The 19757-nt window shown below is 38.6% G+C and overlaps 1 protein-coding gene across 4 annotated transcripts in view; it reads left to right on the top strand.

Annotated features, from left to right (window-relative positions):
• The window catches only part of Rev1 (REV1 DNA directed polymerase), a 73560-nt gene that overhangs the window by 15121 nt on the left and 38682 nt on the right, over window positions 1-19757 (top strand). For all 4 annotated transcript variants that reach the window (XM_085836562.1, XM_021170775.3, XM_021170766.2 and 1 more), the window contains exons 2-5: window positions 6505-6568; window positions 7292-7418; window positions 15450-15618; window positions 19079-19231. In XM_085836562.1, coding sequence (XP_085692688.1) covers window positions 6515-6568; window positions 7292-7418; window positions 15450-15618; window positions 19079-19231 — 503 coding nt within the window. In that variant the 5' untranslated portion in view covers window positions 6505-6514. The remainder of the gene's footprint in view (window positions 1-6504; window positions 6569-7291; window positions 7419-15449; window positions 15619-19078; window positions 19232-19757) is intronic.

Below are 19757 nucleotides of genomic sequence, written 5' to 3'. Positions count from 1 at the left end.
AAGTTCTTGCCATATAGATCTTTTACTTGCTTGGTTAAAGTTACACCAAAATATTTTATGTTATTTGTTATTTGTGGCTATTGTAAAGGGTATTTTTTTCCTAATTTCTTTCTCCATCCAATTATTATTTGTATAAAGGAGGGCAACTGATTATTTCTTCCTGTTAATTTTGTGTTTAGCCACTTGGCTGAAGGTGTTTATCAGGTGTAGGAGTTCTCTGGTAGAATTTTGGGGGTCACTTATGTATACATCTGCAAATAGTGATACCTTGACCTCTTCCTTTCCAATTTGTATCCCCGTGATCTCCTTTAGTTGTCTTATTGCTCTGACTAGAACTTCAAGTATTGTGTTGATAGGGAGAGAGTGGGCAGCCTTGTCTTGTCCCTGATTTTAGTAGAAATGCCTTTTCTCTTCATTTATTTTGGCTATTAGCTTGCTGTATATTGCTTTGACTGTGTTTAGAATGTGACCAGTATCCCTGATTTCTCTAATAACCATTAACATGAAGGGGGGTTGGATTTTATCAAAGGTTCTTTTAGCACCTAATGAGATAATCATGTGATTTTTTTTTTTTCTTTCAGTTTTATATGGTGGATTGCATTGATGAATTTGTGTCCCTGGGACGAACCCTATTTGATCTTATGGATAATGTCTTTGTGTTCCTGGATTCGGTTTGCAGTTATTTTATTGAGCATTTTTGCATCCATGTTCATAAGAGAAGTTGGTTTGAAGTTCTTTCTTTGTTGAGTCTTCTGTGGTTTATGTATCAGGGTGACTGTGGCCTCACAGAATGAGTTTGGCAGTGTTCCTTCTGTTTTGTAGAATAGTTTTGAGTAGTATTAGAATTATCTCTTCTTTGAAAGTCTGGTAGAATTCTGCATTAAAACCATGTGGCCTTGGCTTTTTTTTGTTGTTGTTGTTAGGAGATTTTTAATGACTGCTTCTATTTCTTTAGGGGTTATGGGGCAGTTTAAATAGTTTACCTGATCTTGATTTAACTTTGGTAAGTGATGTCTGTCTAGAAAATCGTACATTTCGATTTTTCCAATTTTGTGGAATACAAGCTTTTGAAATAAGACTCAATGATTCTTTGATTTTCCTCAGTGTCAGTTGTTATGTCTCCCTTTTCATTACTGATTTTATTTGGATACTGTCTGTCTTGTCTCTTGGTTAGTTTGGCTAAGAGTTTGTCTGTTTTGTTCATTTTTCTCAAAGAACCACTTGGCTTCATGCATTTTTTTTGTAGTGTTTCTTTGTTTCTAACTGATTGATTTTAGTCCTAATGTTGATTAATTTTTGCCCTCTACTCATCTTTGTTAGGTTTACTTCTTATTTTTCTAGAGCTTTCAGGTGTACTTTTAAATTGCTGATATGAGAATTTTCTAATTTCTTTTTTTTTTTTTTTCCATTTTTTCTTTTTTGAGACAGGGTTTCTCTATGTAGTCCTGGCTGTCCTGGAACTCACTTTATAGACCAGGCTGGCCTCGAACTCAGAAATCCGCCTGCCTCTGCCTCCCAAGTGCTGGGATTAAAGGCGTGCGCCACCACCGCCCAGCTGAGAATTTTCTCATTTCTTTATGGAGGGACCTAATTGCTATGAACTTAGCACTGCTTTCACTGTGTCCTATAAATTTAGCTATGTTGTGCTTTCATTTTCATTGAATTCTAGAAAGTCCTTAATTTATTTCTTTCCTGACCCAGAGATCATTGAGTATGGAGAGTTGTTCAGGGTTCATGAATGTATAGGCTTTCCAATGTTTCTGTTGTTGAAGTCCAGCTTTAAATCATGGTGGTCTGATAAGATACAAGGCATTATTGCAATTTTCTTATATCTGTTGAGGCTTGCCTTGTGACTGACTGACTGATCAATTTTGGAGAAGGATCCATGAGATGCTAAGAAGAATGTGTAAAGAAGAATGTGTATTCTTTTGTTTTTGGGTGAAATATTCTATAGATGTCTGTTAGGTCTGTTTGATTCATAATGTCTGTTAGTTTCATTGTTTCTCGGTTTAGTTTTTGTCTGGATGTCCTGTCAGTTGGTGAGAGTGGGGCATTGAAATCTCCCACCATTAATGTGCCGGGGTAGATGTGTGATTTTAAGCTTTAGCAGTGTTTCGTTTACAGATGTGGGTGCCCTTGTGTTTGGGGCATAAATGTTCAGGATTGAGAAATGTCATCTTTGTAGATTTTTTTCCTTTGAGTATGAAGTGTCCTTCCCTGTCTCTTTTGATTAATTTTGGTTGAAATTCTAATTATTAGATAGTAGAATGGCTACTCCAGCCTGCTTCTTGGGTCTATTTGCTTGGAAAACTTCTTTTCCAGCCCTTTACTCTGAGGTAATGGCTATCTTTAATGCTGAGGTGTGTTTCTTGTATGCAGCAGAATGATGGATCCTGTTTTGCATCCTTACTGTTCGATTGTGTCTTTTTATTGGGGGATTAATAAGTCCATTGATATTGAGAGATATTAATGATCAGTGATTGTTATTCCTGTTATTTTGATGTTGGCGGTGTGGGTGTGTGTTTATGTGCTCATGTGTGTATGTTTGTGCTTTCCTTGTTTTTGATGGTATGGAATTACTTATTTTCTGTGTTTTCTTGGATGTAGTTATCCTTCTTGGGTTGGAGTTTTCCTTCTAGTACTTTTTGTAGGGCTGGATTTGTGGGTAGATATTGTCCTATTTTCTCCATCTATGAAGAAAGTTTTTCTGAGAATTTTGAGAGTTTTGCTAGGTATAGTAGTCTAGGTTGGCAGCTGTGTTTTTATTTATTTATTTTTTTTACAGGTTACAGGATAACTGCCCAGGCCCTTTTAGCTTTTAGAGTCTCTGTTGAGAAGTCACAGTCGGGTGTGATTCTGATAGGTCTGCCTTTGTATATTCCCTGGCCTTATTCCCTTGCTGTTTTGAATTACTCATTCAGTCTTTGTTCTCTAGATTTTGTGTTTTGATTATTATGTGCCTGGAGGATTTTCTTTTCTGGTACAATCTAATTGGGGTTCTATAAGTTTCTTGTACGTTTATAAGCATCCCTTTCTTTAGGTTGGGAAAGTTTTCTTCTATGATTTTGTTGAGAATGTTTTCTGGGCCTTGGAGCTGGGGCTCTTCTATTCCTGTTACTCTTAGGTTAGGTCTTTTCATGGTATCCCAGATTTTCTGGATGTTTTGTGTCAGGAATTTTTTACCTTTAACATTTTCTTTGACTGATTTATTTCTTCTATTGTATCTTTTCTGCCTGAGATTCTCTCTTCCATCTCCTGTCTTCTGTTGGTGATTCTTGCATCTGTTGTTTCTATTCTCTTCCCTATGTTTTCTATCTCCAGGATTCCCTCAGTTTGTGTTTTTTTTTAATGATTCTATTTCCACTTTCAGGTCTTGCACAGTTTTATTTATTTCCTTCACCTGTTTAATTGTATTTCCTGTATGTCTTTAAGGGGTTTTTATTTTGTTTTCTCTTTAAAGACCTCTGTATTTTTTTTAAAAAAGGGATTTATTCATCTCCTCTTTAAAGGCCTCTATCATCTTTATAAAATTGGAATTAAGGTCATTTTTTTGTGTATCAGTTGTGTTGGGATATCCAGAGCTTTCTTTAGTAGAGTAGCTGTGCTTGCAGGTGTCATATCGCCCTGGCTTGTTGATTGTGTTGTTTCGAAGGTCTGGATGTTTTTGGTCCCTGGATGCTCTTTTTGTAGTAGGCATTGGGAGGTTGGTTAACCTGAATGATCCTGGTGTGTCAGGCCTCTGATGGGTATCCTTGGGCTGTATGTTTCTGGACCTGCACTTCTGTATGGTTCAGGAGCCTCAGGTCCGATGGAGGTGGCAGGAGAATGGTGGTCTCTTTGTGCTAGCAGACTGCTCAGGGCAGTTTGGCTGGGCCATTGCTGCTTAATGAATAGGCATAGTGAAGAGGATACATTGTAATTGAAAAGATTAGTTGGAACAGAGGAAGAAAACAGCTCATTAGTTTTTGGACTATTCTGTCAGGTTATTTGTATCCTGATCCATTGCCCTCCTCTCTTTAGATAAAGTCTTATTTAAATAATAGATCAATCTCTTGAAGTGGATAACCTTTCTGTAGCTAATACTGCAGAGGCATTGATAAACCACTTCTTTTTTGATGATCTTTATGGATTAGTAGAAATTTACCTGTTACATTATAACACATTATAGATTGTAAGAATAGAGTTTTACTTACTTAGCTCCTTATTTGACACCATACTACCAATCCTGTAATGATTTGTAGTTAACTCTCATATACTGTGTGGTTCTTATTGCTATCAAATGTGGTCCAATTGCTGGCTTTGTCTGTACCACTTCTAGGAGAGTTGTTTATGGTCTTCTTCGTTCAGAATTTGATTCTGAATTTTCAGAATTTTTTTGTTAAGGATTCATGTTTTTATTTTAATTATGTGTGTATATATGTGTATGTGTGTAGCGGATCCTTGTTTGTGTATAGGGGTGTGCACACGTGAATGTAAGTGCTGGTGGCGTCCAGGCCGTGTGTTAGATCTCTTGGAGCTGGGGTTATAGGTGGTTGTGAACTTGCAAATGTGGTTGCTTCAGCCGGCTCTGGCCCTCTGCAGAACTAGTATGCTCTCAGCCCCTGAACCATCTCTCCAGTCTTGGGAAAAGACTGTTGTTGTTATTGTTTTGAAACAGGCTCTCACTGTGTATCCCTCACTGTCCTGAAACACTCTGACTATCCAATCACATGAACAGTTAGTGGCAATTTACTATATTTCCATTATAGTATTTTGAGTATATGAAACAAGATTTTTGTTGGTCTCAAGTGAAATATGAATGTGTTTATATGAATATGCAAGCTAGTTTTATGTCAGGTGACATAAGGTACAGTCATCAGAAAGAAGGGAACCTTAACTGAGAAAATGCCTCCATAAGATTGGGCTGTGTACAAGCCTATTGCTGTCCATCATGACAGGAAGCATGTGAGTAAGCAGCTGGAGCAGACTGGGAATGGCGACAATCTTTAACCTCTCAGAGCTCAAGGCCACAGCTGTTCAGTCTTTCCAAGCAGCACCCCCAGCTGACTGTTCAAATACCTGAGTCTGTGGGGATATTCTCATTCCGATGACTGTGGCATACACATGAGTAGAATTTCAAGTCATTTGCTTGTAAAAAGTAGGTGCATAAATTGAGAGTTTCTTTGAACCAGTAATTTTGTATTAGGAATTTCTTTGACTCTTAAGGAATGAAGTCTTTAGGACTGTCAAAGTAAGCTACTTAAGGAGAATTTAAGAGAAATATATGGCAGTTCTGAGTTTGATAGTGAATACACCATTGAACAACCTTTTACTTGCCTAGAGCAAATTTAAAAGCAAAACTCTTCTGTCTACAGAATTGGTATTTCATTCTCAGGGCCTTTATACATATGCCCCTAAAACATTTAAAACTGTCCTATTTCACTACTGGGACTTGGCTGACAATTTCTGCATGTCTTTTAGCCATCTTTCATGTATACAATATGTTGTTAATACAAATGCCAGAGAGAGAAACCAAATCAAAGGGCATTTCAAGAACCAAGCGTATTTGAAACAGGATCTATATGTGTGGATAAAGTATGTTTAAGTGTTGAATATTCTCATAAATCATACCAAAGCTAACTTAACTTTGATAGAGTACATAAAGCTTTATATAATAATCTTTGATATAAACCTATATAATTACAGAAAAATCTAGTGTATAAATTTATGAAAGATAATTCAATGATAGCCCAACTTGTGGATGGAAAGAACTCGACTTTGTAAGAATTCATTTAGTGAATTCTTTTGTCCTTAGAATGACTTAACTGGTTTTCTAGTCCCTAAGCCTGAAACAGCCATGATTTGGTAATCTTGGTGTTGTGTGGTGCAGTTGATTTTAAGTGTTGCTTTAAGAATGCCAGATCTATTAATCTGTTAACAAGACAATCATTCCCCTATGATGCATTCTTTTAATGAACTTCTTAGGGAGACACTTTGTAGGACAGATGTGTCATAGTGTGTGTGCATTCACTATGACAGATGTGTCATAGTGTGTGTGTGACACAGTTTAAGAGCCATCCTAGGTCAGATGATGAAGGGACTTAGTAGATTGTTTAACTAATTAGTGGCAACAAGTGTGATTATGTTAGTTGGGTTTATTGATGTTTTATGCAAAGTGAATGTTACGTGTTATTAAGGAGTGTGTGGATCCTTTCCTACGCAGTCCTTCATACCCAGTTGAAAGTGTTTAAACATGAGGCTTAGCCGTGTGTGTGTGTGTGTGTGTGTGTGTGTGTGTGTGTGTGTGTGTGCGCGCGCGCGCGCGCGTGTGCGTGTGCACTCTGGACAGTTTTCCCTGGTAAAGGCACCTGAGGATGGTGTTGCATTGACGAGGTTTACTTGGCATTGAACTTTGGTCTGTGTTCATTGAATGTTGAATTCTCAAATTTTCCATTTTCCTTGATAGAATGTCAATGAAGAGTACATTATGGTATAAGATTGACTTTTTTTTCTCTCTCCATACAGAAGCTCCACCATGAGGCGAGGTGGATGGCGGAAGAGAACGGAGAATGATGGCTGGGAAAAATGGGTGTGTTTTAATGAATACTTAAATGACTAGATAATTTTTGTTCTTTTTAGTTTGTCATATGGCTTAAGGTATAACACGTGACTTTATTATTTATCTTTCTGTTTTTTGTAATGCATTGAAAACCATAACACTGTCCATAAACCCTAACCCTTGAACTGTATTTTACCGTCAAGAGTAATATATTTTATCTCAGCATTGGTAATAATAGTGAGAAATAGGAAAAAATATGTAAGTATCCAGTAAGTAGGGTGTTGTCAGTTAGTCTTCTGTGTAGCACAACGCTGCAGTTACTGCTTAGCTTGGTGTGTCCCCTCGAGCAAGGCCTTGAGGAAAGCAGTGGGGTAAGGGAGTACCACCTGTGATTCTAACTTGTGCCGTGAGACAGAAAGGCTCGAGATCGCTTCCCTCCCAAAGTGTTAGAGAATGGGCTTGCATCAGTTGTGATTTTCTTTATATATCTCTCTTTTTTGAAAACAATTATAGTGAACATATACAATTTTAATAATCAGTAAAAGCAAGCGGTTTGCTGTTTGGGCAAAGTGTATACCAGTCAGTAGTTGTCATCTATAGCTGTATTTTGAAGACATAATAAAACAGTCAAGCCTAATTATTTTAAGGTTAAAAAAGTGAGACTGTATTTGTAAATCTGTCAGGGTTTTTAAGTTAAAAGTGTGTGGCAGGGGAGCTGACACAGTTGTTTACTGGCATTCCATTTGGTTGTAGGGCGGGTACATGGCTGCCAAGGTCCAGAAGCTGGAGGAGCAGTTCCGCACAGATGCTGCTAAGCAGAAGGATGGGACGGCGTCTGCAATATTTAGTGGAGTTGCCATCTACGTTAATGGATATACAGGTTGAGTTCTTTTTACTTTTTTGATGCCCAATTTTATCATGAACTTTTTAGGATTGAAAATATTTTTTTAAATCTTCTTCAGTTATTTAGCATCTATATTTACTTTTCTATTGCAGTAATAAAATTCCATGACCGGGGCAATTCATGGAAGAAAGAGTTTATTTTCACTTGTGCTTCCAGAGGGATGAGACTATCATGGCAGGGAGCCGAGAGATCCCATGTTAAACCCCAAACATGAAATAAGAGAGAGTGAACTGGAACTGAGGCTAGTGTACATACTAGCCTCAGAGCCTGCCCTAGCAAGGTGTGGCCTGTAGAGTCACCACCAGGGTTGAGATTTGAGCCTATGGGAGATATTCTCATCAAGACCACTACATTCCACTCCCAGGCCCCAAAGGCTCAGAGGCCATTGTTATAATGCAAAGTGTATTTAATCCTACTTCAGAAGCCCCCATAGTCCACAGTCTCAATAAAACCCTGTGAATTGTAAAAGTGAATTATTTTCAGCATACAGTGGAATAGATAGATATTACTATTACTAAAAGGGGGAGTGGGGGCAGCACGGAAACACCAAATCCCCAGCTCAGCAGTTCCAGCTGTGCGTCATGACCCATGTAGGGGTTGCCTAAGTCCAACGAAAAACAGATACTTATGTAATGATGCATGAGTAGCAAAATCATAGTTATGATGCGGCAACGAAAATAATTTTATGGTTGGAGGTCGCCACGACACTAGGCGGTGTACTAAAGGGATAGCATTAGGAAGGCTAAGAACCACTGCTCTAGCGTCATCTACGTTTTACTACTGTGCCTGTGGTTTGCTAATAATTTCTCAAATGTTTTGGTTTTTATCTTTTAGTTTTCCTGGGCCAAACATAATTTTAATGAATAAGTAACAATTTAACCACTTTTATAATTTAAAAACGTGTTGGTTGGGAGAGTTGTGCATTACATGGAGGTCGGAGAACAGTTTGTAGGAATTGGTTATCTTCATTTAACCCAGTGGGTTGCAGGAATTGAATTCAGGTGGTCAGGCTTTCAGCAAGCACCTTTATTTGTCCAGGCAGCCTCCGTCTCTGCAGTCCTTAGTGGGTAGGTAATACATTTCATGAATTGTGTTTTTAGATCTCCTCTGGTAAGAGTCATCGTTTTGTGGCCCATTTTGAGGTTTGGTTTCATTTGATCTAGTGCTTTGTGTTGAATTGCCTGTTTCCCCTTGAATTACCTTTGTACATTAGGCAAACATCATTTAGGGACTGGCAAGATGGGTCTTGGGTAAAAAGTGCATTCTGTGTAAGCCTGATAGATTGAGTTTGACCCCTGGGACCCATGTAAAGGTGAAGGAGAGAACCAACTCCACAGAGCTGGCCTGAGAGCTCTACACTTGGGCTGCTGCACACATGTGCACCCCTCCCCTAGCATACACAAGAATAAAGGTTTTTAAAAAACCATTGGCACATGTTTGAGTGCGTGCTTTTATGAGTTCTCTCCTTTTTTTTTTTTTTTTTTTTTTTAAACTTAGGCAGAGTCCTGTTGTATAGCTCAGGCTAGCCTTGAACTCCCGCTGCTCGGCTTCTCTATATTGGGGTTATAGTTGTTTGTCACTGTCCTCCCTGACTCCTCGACTCTGTGTCTATCCCTTTAACAGTACCTCAGTCTTAAATCATTGTTCTCCTGCAGTGAGTCTTACCTTAGAGTTCTCTCCTTGCTTCTTCTGAATGAATACAAACTAATTAATTCCAGAATTCTATGTATACAAAGTAACCTTGCTTAGGGCTTGGATGGTAAATAGTGTTAAGCATAGGTCAGTTGGTAGAACTGACATCTTTTCTATGTTTTCTAGCCAGTGAATCTTCTTTCTCTTTTTACTTTGAGTTGATTGAACAAATATATTTTAGATTTCCTTGAATATTAGGAACTGTTTGAAAGATGCAGTGGTTGATAGAGAATGTTGGCTTTTGTAACAAATACGGTCTGTGAATTAGCTGTGCACCAGAGGGAATGTCGTAGGAAGCCTGTAGGAGTTGGATAGACAGGTGCTTGCTTAGTTTTGATTAAAGGTGTGCTAGTGTTACTTGGCTTTTGCTCTGAATTTTTATATTCTTTGTCAATAGGCTTACTCAGATTTTATGACTCTGTTTTTATACTTATGCAGTTTTGTTTCTGTTCTTTGTCTCTGATGATTCCCCTTTCCTATAAGTGCATTTGGGAGTTATCCATGAAGATGCAGATCAAATTAGATTTTTCCTAAGCCAGTCTGTATATAGTAATGAATTGTATCTCATCATTGATAGAAACATTTTCTTTGAAACCTGAGTTTTACCTTTCTTTGTCAGGGAGCGTCTTTGTGAATTAGTAACCAGAGAGCCTTTGATTTGCTGGTTTTTTGCTTCCACTCTTTACCTTTCCATCTTTTCAAAATGTTATTCCTAAAAGAATCCTCTGACTCCCTCCAGTCGTTGAGACCCTTTCCAGCTTTCTCTCTGTTCACTGCATGTAGTAGGCCTGTACTTGTTTATCTGACTTCTGTAGAGCACAAGCTTGAGTCTGGTTCTTAGACTCTCTTGGGCCACTGTAACAAAATACCCATTAGAAACAATGTAAGGATACAGGGAAGCATGTGTTTAAGCTCATAGTTTCAGAGGGCATAGTGACAGCAGAAACGTGTGACAGAAGAACTGTTCACTTCATGGTAGAGAGGAATTATGGAAAACAGCAAAAGGCTTGGCAAGATATCGTTAACCCAGAGACTTGCCCACATGTCCTGCTTCCTCCAGATAGCCCCATCCCACTATACATTCTATTAATTCAATTAGAGCCCTCATTTTCTAATTACCTCTGGAATGGCCATTATAGACAAACCCAGAGATGTGCTTCATTAATTCCTTAGGTGCTCCTTAATCCAGTGAAGTTGATAATCAGTAGTCATTATCACATTCATGTGTAATATTATTTGCATTAAAATGGATAAAAATGATTTTGTATTTGTATGTTAAAATATTTTCAGTCATGCTTATATAAATGACCATTTTTTTCTCATTCTCTGTTCCTTTTATTTATTGCAGTTAGCATATACTGTAAATTTGACTAGTTTTTCTCTAGTACAAAACTAAACGTCGTCTTAAGATTGCCCCTTTACAAAACTACATTATACTATGATTGCTAAAACTTAGTGTCTTTGTAAGTTATATAACAAAGGAAGAAATATGAGACTAAGAAAAAGAAAAGGCAGTTGATGCCTGGAGGGTGTCTCTTAAGAATACATTCCCATTTTTAATATACTGTACTGGTGGGAGTGGTTTGAACCAAAGACCTCTTTCTGCATAACAAGTGTCTGTTAGGGTTTCTGCTGCTGTGATAAATAAAACACCATGATCAAAAGCAACGTAAGGGGCAGGGGTTTACTTTGCTAACACCTTCAGGCAACACAGTCGGATCACTGAGAGAAGGCAAGGCAGGGAACGGAAGCTCTGTTCACTGGTTTGCATTGCTTGCTTTCTGATACAATCCAGGACCACATTCCTAGGGGCAGCAGCATCCACAGTCATCTGGGGCCTCTCCTATCAGTCATTAGTCAGGAAGATGTCTGACAGACCTTTCTTTAGGACAGCCTTATAGAGGCATTTTCTCAATTAAGAGTCCCTTCCCCAGATAGCTCTGGCTTGTCAAGTTTACAAAAATCTTAGCTAGGACACTGTTTCTGACTGTTTTGAGACAGGATTTTATTGGGTAGACCAGGCTGTCCTTGAGATACTGACATTCTTTCTGCCTTGGTTGTTTCATTGGTTACATTGTTTTTGTTGTTAATCTACATGGGATTAGAGAAATATGACTTGATAAAAATGTGTCATTTTACTCCTGAAATGAATCTTTGTTCTTGTCATTAGTCTGTGACAGAGATGTTGAGCCTCTGTGTGTTGTTTTTGTTAAGGACTATTAATTTGTTGAACTAAAAATACTGAGAGGTTCAACTGAAATTCTAATAGTGAAGCAAGATTGTTGTAATTTTTGCCCTTTTTTGGGCTCTTGGAGTTTCAACAGGCTAGGCTCAGTCACCTGTTGCAATACATATACTATTTAGAGTTGAAAAATTGATACAATCAGGAAAAGGAAATTTCATGCTAGCCTGGGCACACAGTAAGTTCCAGGCCAGCTCTGGCTGACTATTGTCTCAAGTCTGGTCTTGAAAGATTGTCCTGTAAGATATTACTCTCACTGCTTGAGAGGAACAGTAATCCTATAAAGATGATTATTTCTTCAGGTAGTCATCTTAGAGAATTTTTACAGGATTCAGGATTATGACTTTGCCTTTAGTCTTGAAAAGGGCTATAACTAACTAAAGGTTAGATATCACAGGCTTTTACACAAATACTCCCTGACCATTATCATACCTACACAGAGTTAAGCGGGAAAATTAGAGTAGACATACATAAGGTGAGGGCAGACCATCAACCTTGTTTGAGTTTCCTTGTGGTCTCAGATGAAACGCCTTTTCATAATAGCAGCTTTAGAGTGCTTGTTCTAAAGAAGACCACTAGAAACGAGCTGTCTCTCCTAAGTTACTTTTACTTGGTTATGATTTCAGGATAGTTTTATTTTGCACTCCAGAGAGGTGGATGTTTGATTTAAGCTTGATGTTTATGCTGATGCTGTTAAAATGGACACATCAGTACATACGTATGTATGTATGTATGTATGTATGTATGTATGCATGGTTTTTTTGAGTTAGGGTTTCTCCATAGCCTGGCTGGCCTCGAATTCAGAGAGACCCACCTGCCCTGTCACCAGAATGCTTGGTTTAAAAGCGTGCACCACCATCGCCCAGCCCAATAAGTGTTTATTAACAGGAAAGGAAAAAAAAATGTGTTTTCAAATTTTACCATCTTTGAAGACAGAAAAATTTACCTTTCCTTTCTTTTAGTAAATACTTGCTTTATTTTGGGAGCCAGTACTGGGGATTCAACCTAGGACCTTACGTGTATGAGCCAGGCATTCCACATTGAACTACCACCCCCTAGCCCTTACTGAAAATACTTTATATCAGAATGCTGTGTATATTATATATTTAAAAGCGTATGTGTGCGCACACGTGCGTGCTGGTGAAATGTTTCAACAGGTTACAATGCTTGCAACCAAGCCTGATGGACCTGAGTTTTCATTCCTGGAACTCATGTGATAGGAAAGAACAGACTTCTGAAAGTTATCCTCTGACTGCTATATGTATGCAATGATACTCTTGTATTATCTAGACACACACACACACACACAGAGAGCAATTGTTTTTTAAAAAGTTACAAAAAGCATTGTTTAATGGCTTAAGGAAATTGGCACCTAATCCTAGGTTGCCAGGTAGACTGTTGAGGATTATTGCTGTAAAAGTCCAACTTTACACAACTGGTGGACCTTGTTGTTGAGGGAGCACATTGCCTCTGTGTGTGTGTGTGTGAGAGAGACAGAGAGACAGAGAGACAGAGAGACATCAGAGACAGAGAGACAGAGACAGAAATAGACAGATTCCCACTGCTGGAGGCAGAGCTGCCATAGAGCAAATACAAGTTTCTAGAATCACCGAAAAAAATCTTTTTTTTAAAAATTATTAATCAAGTGCGATTTTCTTGAGACATAAGCCTGATGTTGAATTGTGAGTCTTTGACTATATATGTACGACTTTAGATTAGCTTAACTTTTTCTAATCTTTGTTTTTCTGTAAAACAAGCATAATATTCCTTCATGACAGTGCTGTGAGAATTAGAGAAGTAAATACAGAATGTAATAGGAAAGCAATCAGATGTGTTCAGTCTTTTTATAATTCTCTTCACCATACATTTGTTGTAGGATATACTGTATATGGACTACAACAATGCACTAGAGGGACTAGAGAGATGGCTAAGCAGTTAAGAACATGCGACTGCTTTTCCAGAGGACTCAGGTTAAATTCCTGGTACCCATGTGGCAGCTTACAGCAGTTCATAACTCAGTCCCAGGGGATCCAATGCCCTTTTCTGGGCATGCACCAACATACATACAAGCAAAACTCATACATACAAATTAAATTAAATTTTAAGAAATACACTTCTGCTGGGTGATGGTGGGGTATGCCCTTAAGAGCAGGTGGATCTCTGTGATCTAGAGGCCAGCCTGATCTACAGAAAAAGTTCCAGGACAGCTAGGTCGACACAGAGAAACCCTTTTGGGCAGGAGGGGGTACTTTGACTTGAAAGTGTTTATGTCAGACAAGGACTGTTGTAAAATTAATCTGCTTAGAATTGATACTATTTATTTTTGAAAGACTTTTATTGCATAAATCCACTGAATAATTTGCTTGGTTAGAACTGTAGAGTCTGAAATTTCAGGAACTAATTTTGGCACACTGCCTTATAAAAATTTCTTGTTAGGATGAGTGCTATTTTTATTCTGCGGAAGTCATCTGTGTAGCTGCTGAATCTCAGGACAGACCTTCACTGAGATGCCAGTGGTGATCTGTAGGAAAGGACTTTGTTGGTCTTGAGAGTCTTGTCTTTTTCATCCTCTGATTTCCTTAAGTTAATATATTCAAGGAAGGTAAGGAATGGGGCGTGGGATGTTAGCTTTGTTTGCTAATGTTTGAGATAGTCTGTTCTTCGCCTTGATTAGGCGTGTGCTGTTGTTGGGATGATACTCTGATGTGTAATGTGGATAATAAAATTTGGAGAAGAGAATTGCTCTCAATCCAGGTTTGTTCTGATTTTACATTTTGTATCCATACTCTGCTAGTATGTCAGGGGCATATTCTCTCTGTCCCTCTCCACATTACTTTTTATCTTCAAAGTTTCAGGTATTTAAGATGTTTTTTATAGTTAAGAATATGAAACAAAATTGAAAAGGTCGTATTGCTTGGGACCAGTGAGATGGCTCACAGGGTAAAGATGCTCACTTCCCAAATCTGGTGACCACCGTTCAAACCACTACCTACAAAAAAGTGGAAAGAGAACCAGCCTCACAAAGTTGTCCTATTAACCTTCAAAAGTAAAATGCTATGGCATGTTTGCTGTTGGAAGAATTTCTCTCAGTGGGTGGGAGACATATTAGGTATAGTATGTTCCCCCTCGGAAGGTACCATGATACACCAAAGTTTCCCCTAAGTCAGTGATTCTCAACCCTCTTAATGCCCTAGCCCTTTAATATAACAGGTCCTTATGATGTGGTGACCCCAACCATAAAATTATTTTTGTTGCACTTCATAACTGTCATTTTGCTGCTGTTCTGAATCATAATGTAAATATCTGTGTTTTCTGATTGTCAAAGGTGACCCCTGTGAAAGGGTCATTTAACCCTCCCCAACCCATTGGGTTTGTAGCCCACAGGTTGAGAACCACTGCCTTAAAGAATGAATGAAGCCGGGCGTGGTGGCGCACGCCTTTAATCCCAGCACTCGGGAGGCAGAGGCAGGCGGATTTCTGAGTTCGAGGCCAGCCTGGTCTACAGAGTGAGTTCCAGGACAGTCAAGGCTATACAGAGAAACCCTGTCTCGAAAAACCAAAAAAAAAAAAAAAAAAAAAAAAAAGTATATTTGTGTGTGTGTGTCCCCTTGAAATGGTGCTGGCTTGGAAGCTGTGGCTAGGGATGAGTGAGGTCAGAGGACACAGGGCTACCAGCCTTGCTGAGGCCCTCAGTTGTCAGCAGTGTCTGTGGTCAGCTCAACTTCACAGCAGACAATGCAGCAGCTGGGAAGGTGCTTCTGATCAAAAGTTGGAAGCATTTGCCTTATTCAGATTTGGCTCTTGTTTGAGGTCCTTGCTTGCTCTGCTAGATGTCATTTAGCAGTAGATGGTTTTGTCTTGGTCTCTTGCAGCCAGGAGAAAATAATGTGTCAAGGCAGGATAGCTTTATCACTCTGTTACTGTCTCCTAGCTTTGTTTTATGGCAACATGGCCAAGAAGAATGTGAACTAGTGCTGTTCTATTTAAATCGTCCTAGTTAAGGGGTTATTACAAACTAACATTCTGCTACCTTGTACGTTAAACTGTTAATGTTTCAATACTGATTTTTACAGATCCTTCTGCTGAGGAATTGAGAAATCTAATGATGTTGCATGGAGGTCAATACCATGTGTATTATTCTAGATCCAAAACAACACACATTATTGCTACAAATCTTCCTAATGCCAAAATTAAAGAATTAAAGGGGGAAAAAGTAATACGACCAGAATGGATTGTGGAAAGGTAAGTTTAACCAGTAAGTTCTTTAAAACCTCCAGTGTGTTTTTATTTCTGTTACAAAACTGGCCTTACTTTCAATAGCATGTGTCTGCTGACTGAGTCTCAACACATGGTATGCTTTGGAAGCCATTTCAAATGCAGAAATGTGGCTAATAGTGTTGCCACTTCAGCTGCCAGAAAGCAGAGGAGATAATAAAGACAAGCAGCAAGAAGTAGTCGGTAGGACTTGACAAGTATTCGTGTGCTCAGTACTTGGTAGGGGAGTTTGTTCTTGGGAAACCCCAGTTACTAAAGCCTTGTCCTGCCTCATGGAGTGTTCCTTCTGTTGGGAGACATAGAACAGTAAGCTTTATACAGAGTGAATTGCATCTTTTTTTATAATGTGTGTATGCTGGTCAGTTTTTAAGTTTTCACAAGTTAGTTATTTGGGAAGAGGGAACCTCAATTGAGAAATTCCTTTCATCCGATTGGCAATCGGCAAATCTGGAACATCTTCTTGATTTGTGATTTTTAGAATGTCTCAGCCTAGTGTGAGCTGTGCTACCTCTTGAAAGCAAGCAGTTGAGTAGAGCCATCTGCCTCAAGTTCTGCCTCTATGTTTTTGTCTTGAGTTCCTGTCCTGGCATAACTTCCTGCTGGCCTATAAGCTGTGTGAAGGAGTAACCCCTTACTCTCCACGTTGCTTTTGGTGATGGCGTTTATCAAAGAAATAGAAAGTAAAGGAAGCAATATATGGCTCTTTTAAAACCCCCTTGGTATGATAATATAGCAAGCTAATATGGACCTGAATTACTGAGAGTAGGGTCAAAGGAGAACAGTTTGCAATACTGTTACTTTATTTTGTCTTAATAATACTAAAAGCAAAAACTAGAATCTAAGGCCTTGTACAGGTTGCACATAAAACCACATCCCTCAAAACATGTATTTGTTTTTGTGTCTTTGAAGGCAGAGTCTTAGTAGCACAGGTTAGCGTTGTTCTCATTTCCATCCTCCTACATCAATTATCTGGTAATTATCACATTTGGATCCTATTAGTTTTTGTTGATTGTACTTTGTTTCTTTTTTTTTTTTTTTTTTTTTTTTGGTTTTTGTTTTTCGACAGGGTTTCTCTGTGTAGCCTTGGCTATCCTGGAACTCACTCTGTAGACCAGGCTGGCCTCGAACTCAGAAATCTGCCTCCCAAGTTCTGGGATTAAAGGTGTGCACCACCACGCCTGGCTTGATCGTACTTTCTTATCTCTTATTAGTTTAGAAATGACAAAATGTAACTAGTGAGCAAATTCACTTACCATTTTCTAATTTAAAATAGGTCTTCTGGAACTTTGGTGACAAACTGAAACTTAAAATACAAATTTTTTGAAATTTTATACATATTCATATATATATACATATATATATATACAATATATATAATTTAAAAATACATGTAAGTATAGGTGAATTAATACTAAAATCATAATTTTATTCATGGATCAATTATAATAAGTAGTATGAGGAATTTAACATTGCTCAGCAGGTAGGTAATGTGCTTGCAGAATATGAAGATCTTTATTTATATATCTCAAAACCATAAAATGCCAGATCTGCAGCACACATCTGTAATTAATGTTCCTATAGGTGGCAGGTGGCAGAGGATGGAGACTCCCTAAGGCTAGCCAGTTTTATGTACACAGCAGTGTATAAGGAGACCTTGGTTCAGAGAAGATTGAAAGTGTGGGCTGGATACCTGAGGCTGCCCCCTGCTCACACAACATGAATGCTTGCATACACACATACTATTTCAGTGTAAGAACACAGTCAAATTGTATAATGGGATGCTAATAAGACAAACTTAGAAAGTACCTTTCTAAGTCAGGTATGTGTGTGTGTGCGCGCGTGCACGCGCGCGCGTGTGCATGTGCCATAGCACATATAAAAAGGTCAAAGAATAACTTGCAGCAGTCAGTTATTGCTTTCTACTTGTGTGTGCATGCATCCACACAAATCAAATGTACATGCATGTGCCCTGGAGGCCAGAAGAGGGCATTAGATCCTCTGTAACACTAGTACATGTTTTTAACTGAGAAGTCATCTCTCCATCCCCCAAATCCTTTTTTTCTATAATCATAGCCTTAACTAATTCTAACAGAAATCATGAACATACTCCACGGAGTTGATGCATCATTATATAGTGAATGAAGTCACATAAATTGTTAAACACAAGAAGCAGCTTGAGAGTAGAAAAGATGGTCCTTGGACTCTGGGGATAACTTTGGGTTCATGTCCAAATTTAATAATTTTCTGTCCATATAATTAGGATTTAGAAACTTTATATATTTACCTGAAATGTTACTTCCTCTCTTGTGAAAGAATGTGGGTTCCAAAGAGTTGGCTTAGTAGAGAAAGGTGCTCATTGACGACTCTGAGAACCCAAGATCGGTCAGTGTGGATCCTCACAATAGAGGTCGGAATCTGACTGCTGCCAGCTGTTCTCACGTGCGCGCACACACACAGTCTCTTTCCTACTCTCTAACAGAATTAGTAAATATAGAAAGACAGATGTGAATGTATCTGTTGTGGTTTTATGAAAGCTAGAAGTCATTTGTACAGACTAAGCATAGTGGGTGTGTTATAGAGGCGTACTGTACAAGAAGTACTGTCATTAATTTACTCTGTAAACCTCAATAAATTCTAAAAGTTCAATAATGTTTTATTACTTCTAGAAAGTCAGACATATCTGTCAGACTATAAAAGATCTGTAAACTTTGAAGGATTAAATGTGAAGGCCTGTCCCTACACCATCCCTCTAAAGCTTTCTCTCATGCTGTGTTCTGTTATGGATGAATATGTGGCTTTTAGCCCTGTGTCTCCTTATAAGACTCACGTGAAGCTCTCAGGTTACGAAGTTAGAGTGTCATCACGGACAGTTCTGTCAGTGACCATGGCCAGAGTGTGGATCTGAGTTTATGACACTTTGGTTTGGAAAGTCTGAGGGAGAGTTGACAGTAGGCAGCCGGGGAGAGGGCTTACCTGCTCACAGCTAGATTCCATGATTATAGTTACTGCCACTAAACCTAAGTGAATATTATAGGCATAAAGCCTTGGCACCCAAGAGTCATGGAGTCCTTTAAAGAGCAGTCTGTGTACATTAAGTATGCAGTTACTTCACTGAAATGTTTGTCTTGATACCGAATGCTTGGGGTTAAATATGTTTCAGCCCGCTAGAGATCATACCAAAAATCTCTTGTCTCTTACAACTCTGATACACACAAAAGTAATTTAATTATTTTAATATACGTTCTTTATTTTGTCCTATATTCTTCAGTTTTAGTTTTTTCTTGTAATGCATTTAATAGTATATTAAGACCATTAAAACAGATGAGAAGAAATACACTAGGAAACAGATGGCCTGTTAACCTAAGATTTCCTTGAAGCTCACTCTCACCTAGTCTGAAACTGATCTGGTATTGCCTTTCTGTTTCAGCATCAAAGCTGGGAGACTCTTGTCCTCTGCTCCCTATCAGCTCTACACCAAGCCGTCGGCTGCACAGAAGAGTCTCAACTTCAATCCTGTGTGCAAACCTGAGGATCCTGGGCCAGGTCCAAGCAATATAGCCAAACAGCTCAACAACAGGGTGTAAGTTTGTGTACATTGGAAAGCCAACAAAAATGGTTTTAGTAGTGAGTATGGTCCCTGTCCTACTGAAGATAGAAGCAAATATTTTAAAAACTGGCCATTCAACTTTCATAAACATTTTAAATTATGTATAGGACTATGCCCCTATAAATGAACCCGTTTGTAGTAAAGACAGAGAAGCACAGTATAAATAAGTTTTTCTAGTTATGCTGAATTCTTTCTTGTGGATTTTCATGAAAAGTATTTTCTGGTAAGCAGCTTTCTAAAGTATGTTACTTAAAAACCCAACGGTACTTTCCTTATGCTCCATGGAGGCACACGCCTTTAATCCCAGCACTTGGGAGGCAGAGGCAGGCGGATTGCTGAGTTCGAAGCCAGCCTGGTCTACAAAGTGAGTTCCAGGACAGCCAGGAGGGCTACATAGTGAAGCCCTGTCTCGAAAAAAACAAAAAAAATCAAAAAGAAAAGAAAAAGAAGTCGCTTATGTTTGCAGGTTGCTTTTGAAAATTTAAATATTTGTAATTTT

Source organism: Mus caroli, unplaced genomic scaffold, assembly GCF_978045245.1.
Source record: "Mus caroli unplaced genomic scaffold, Mus_caroli_1 scaffold_1, whole genome shotgun sequence".
Lineage (NCBI taxonomy): Eukaryota > Metazoa > Chordata > Mammalia > Rodentia > Muridae > Mus > Mus caroli.
The sequence above is the reverse complement of the archived record's forward strand: the minus strand, read 5'-3'. Positions and strand labels throughout refer to the sequence as shown.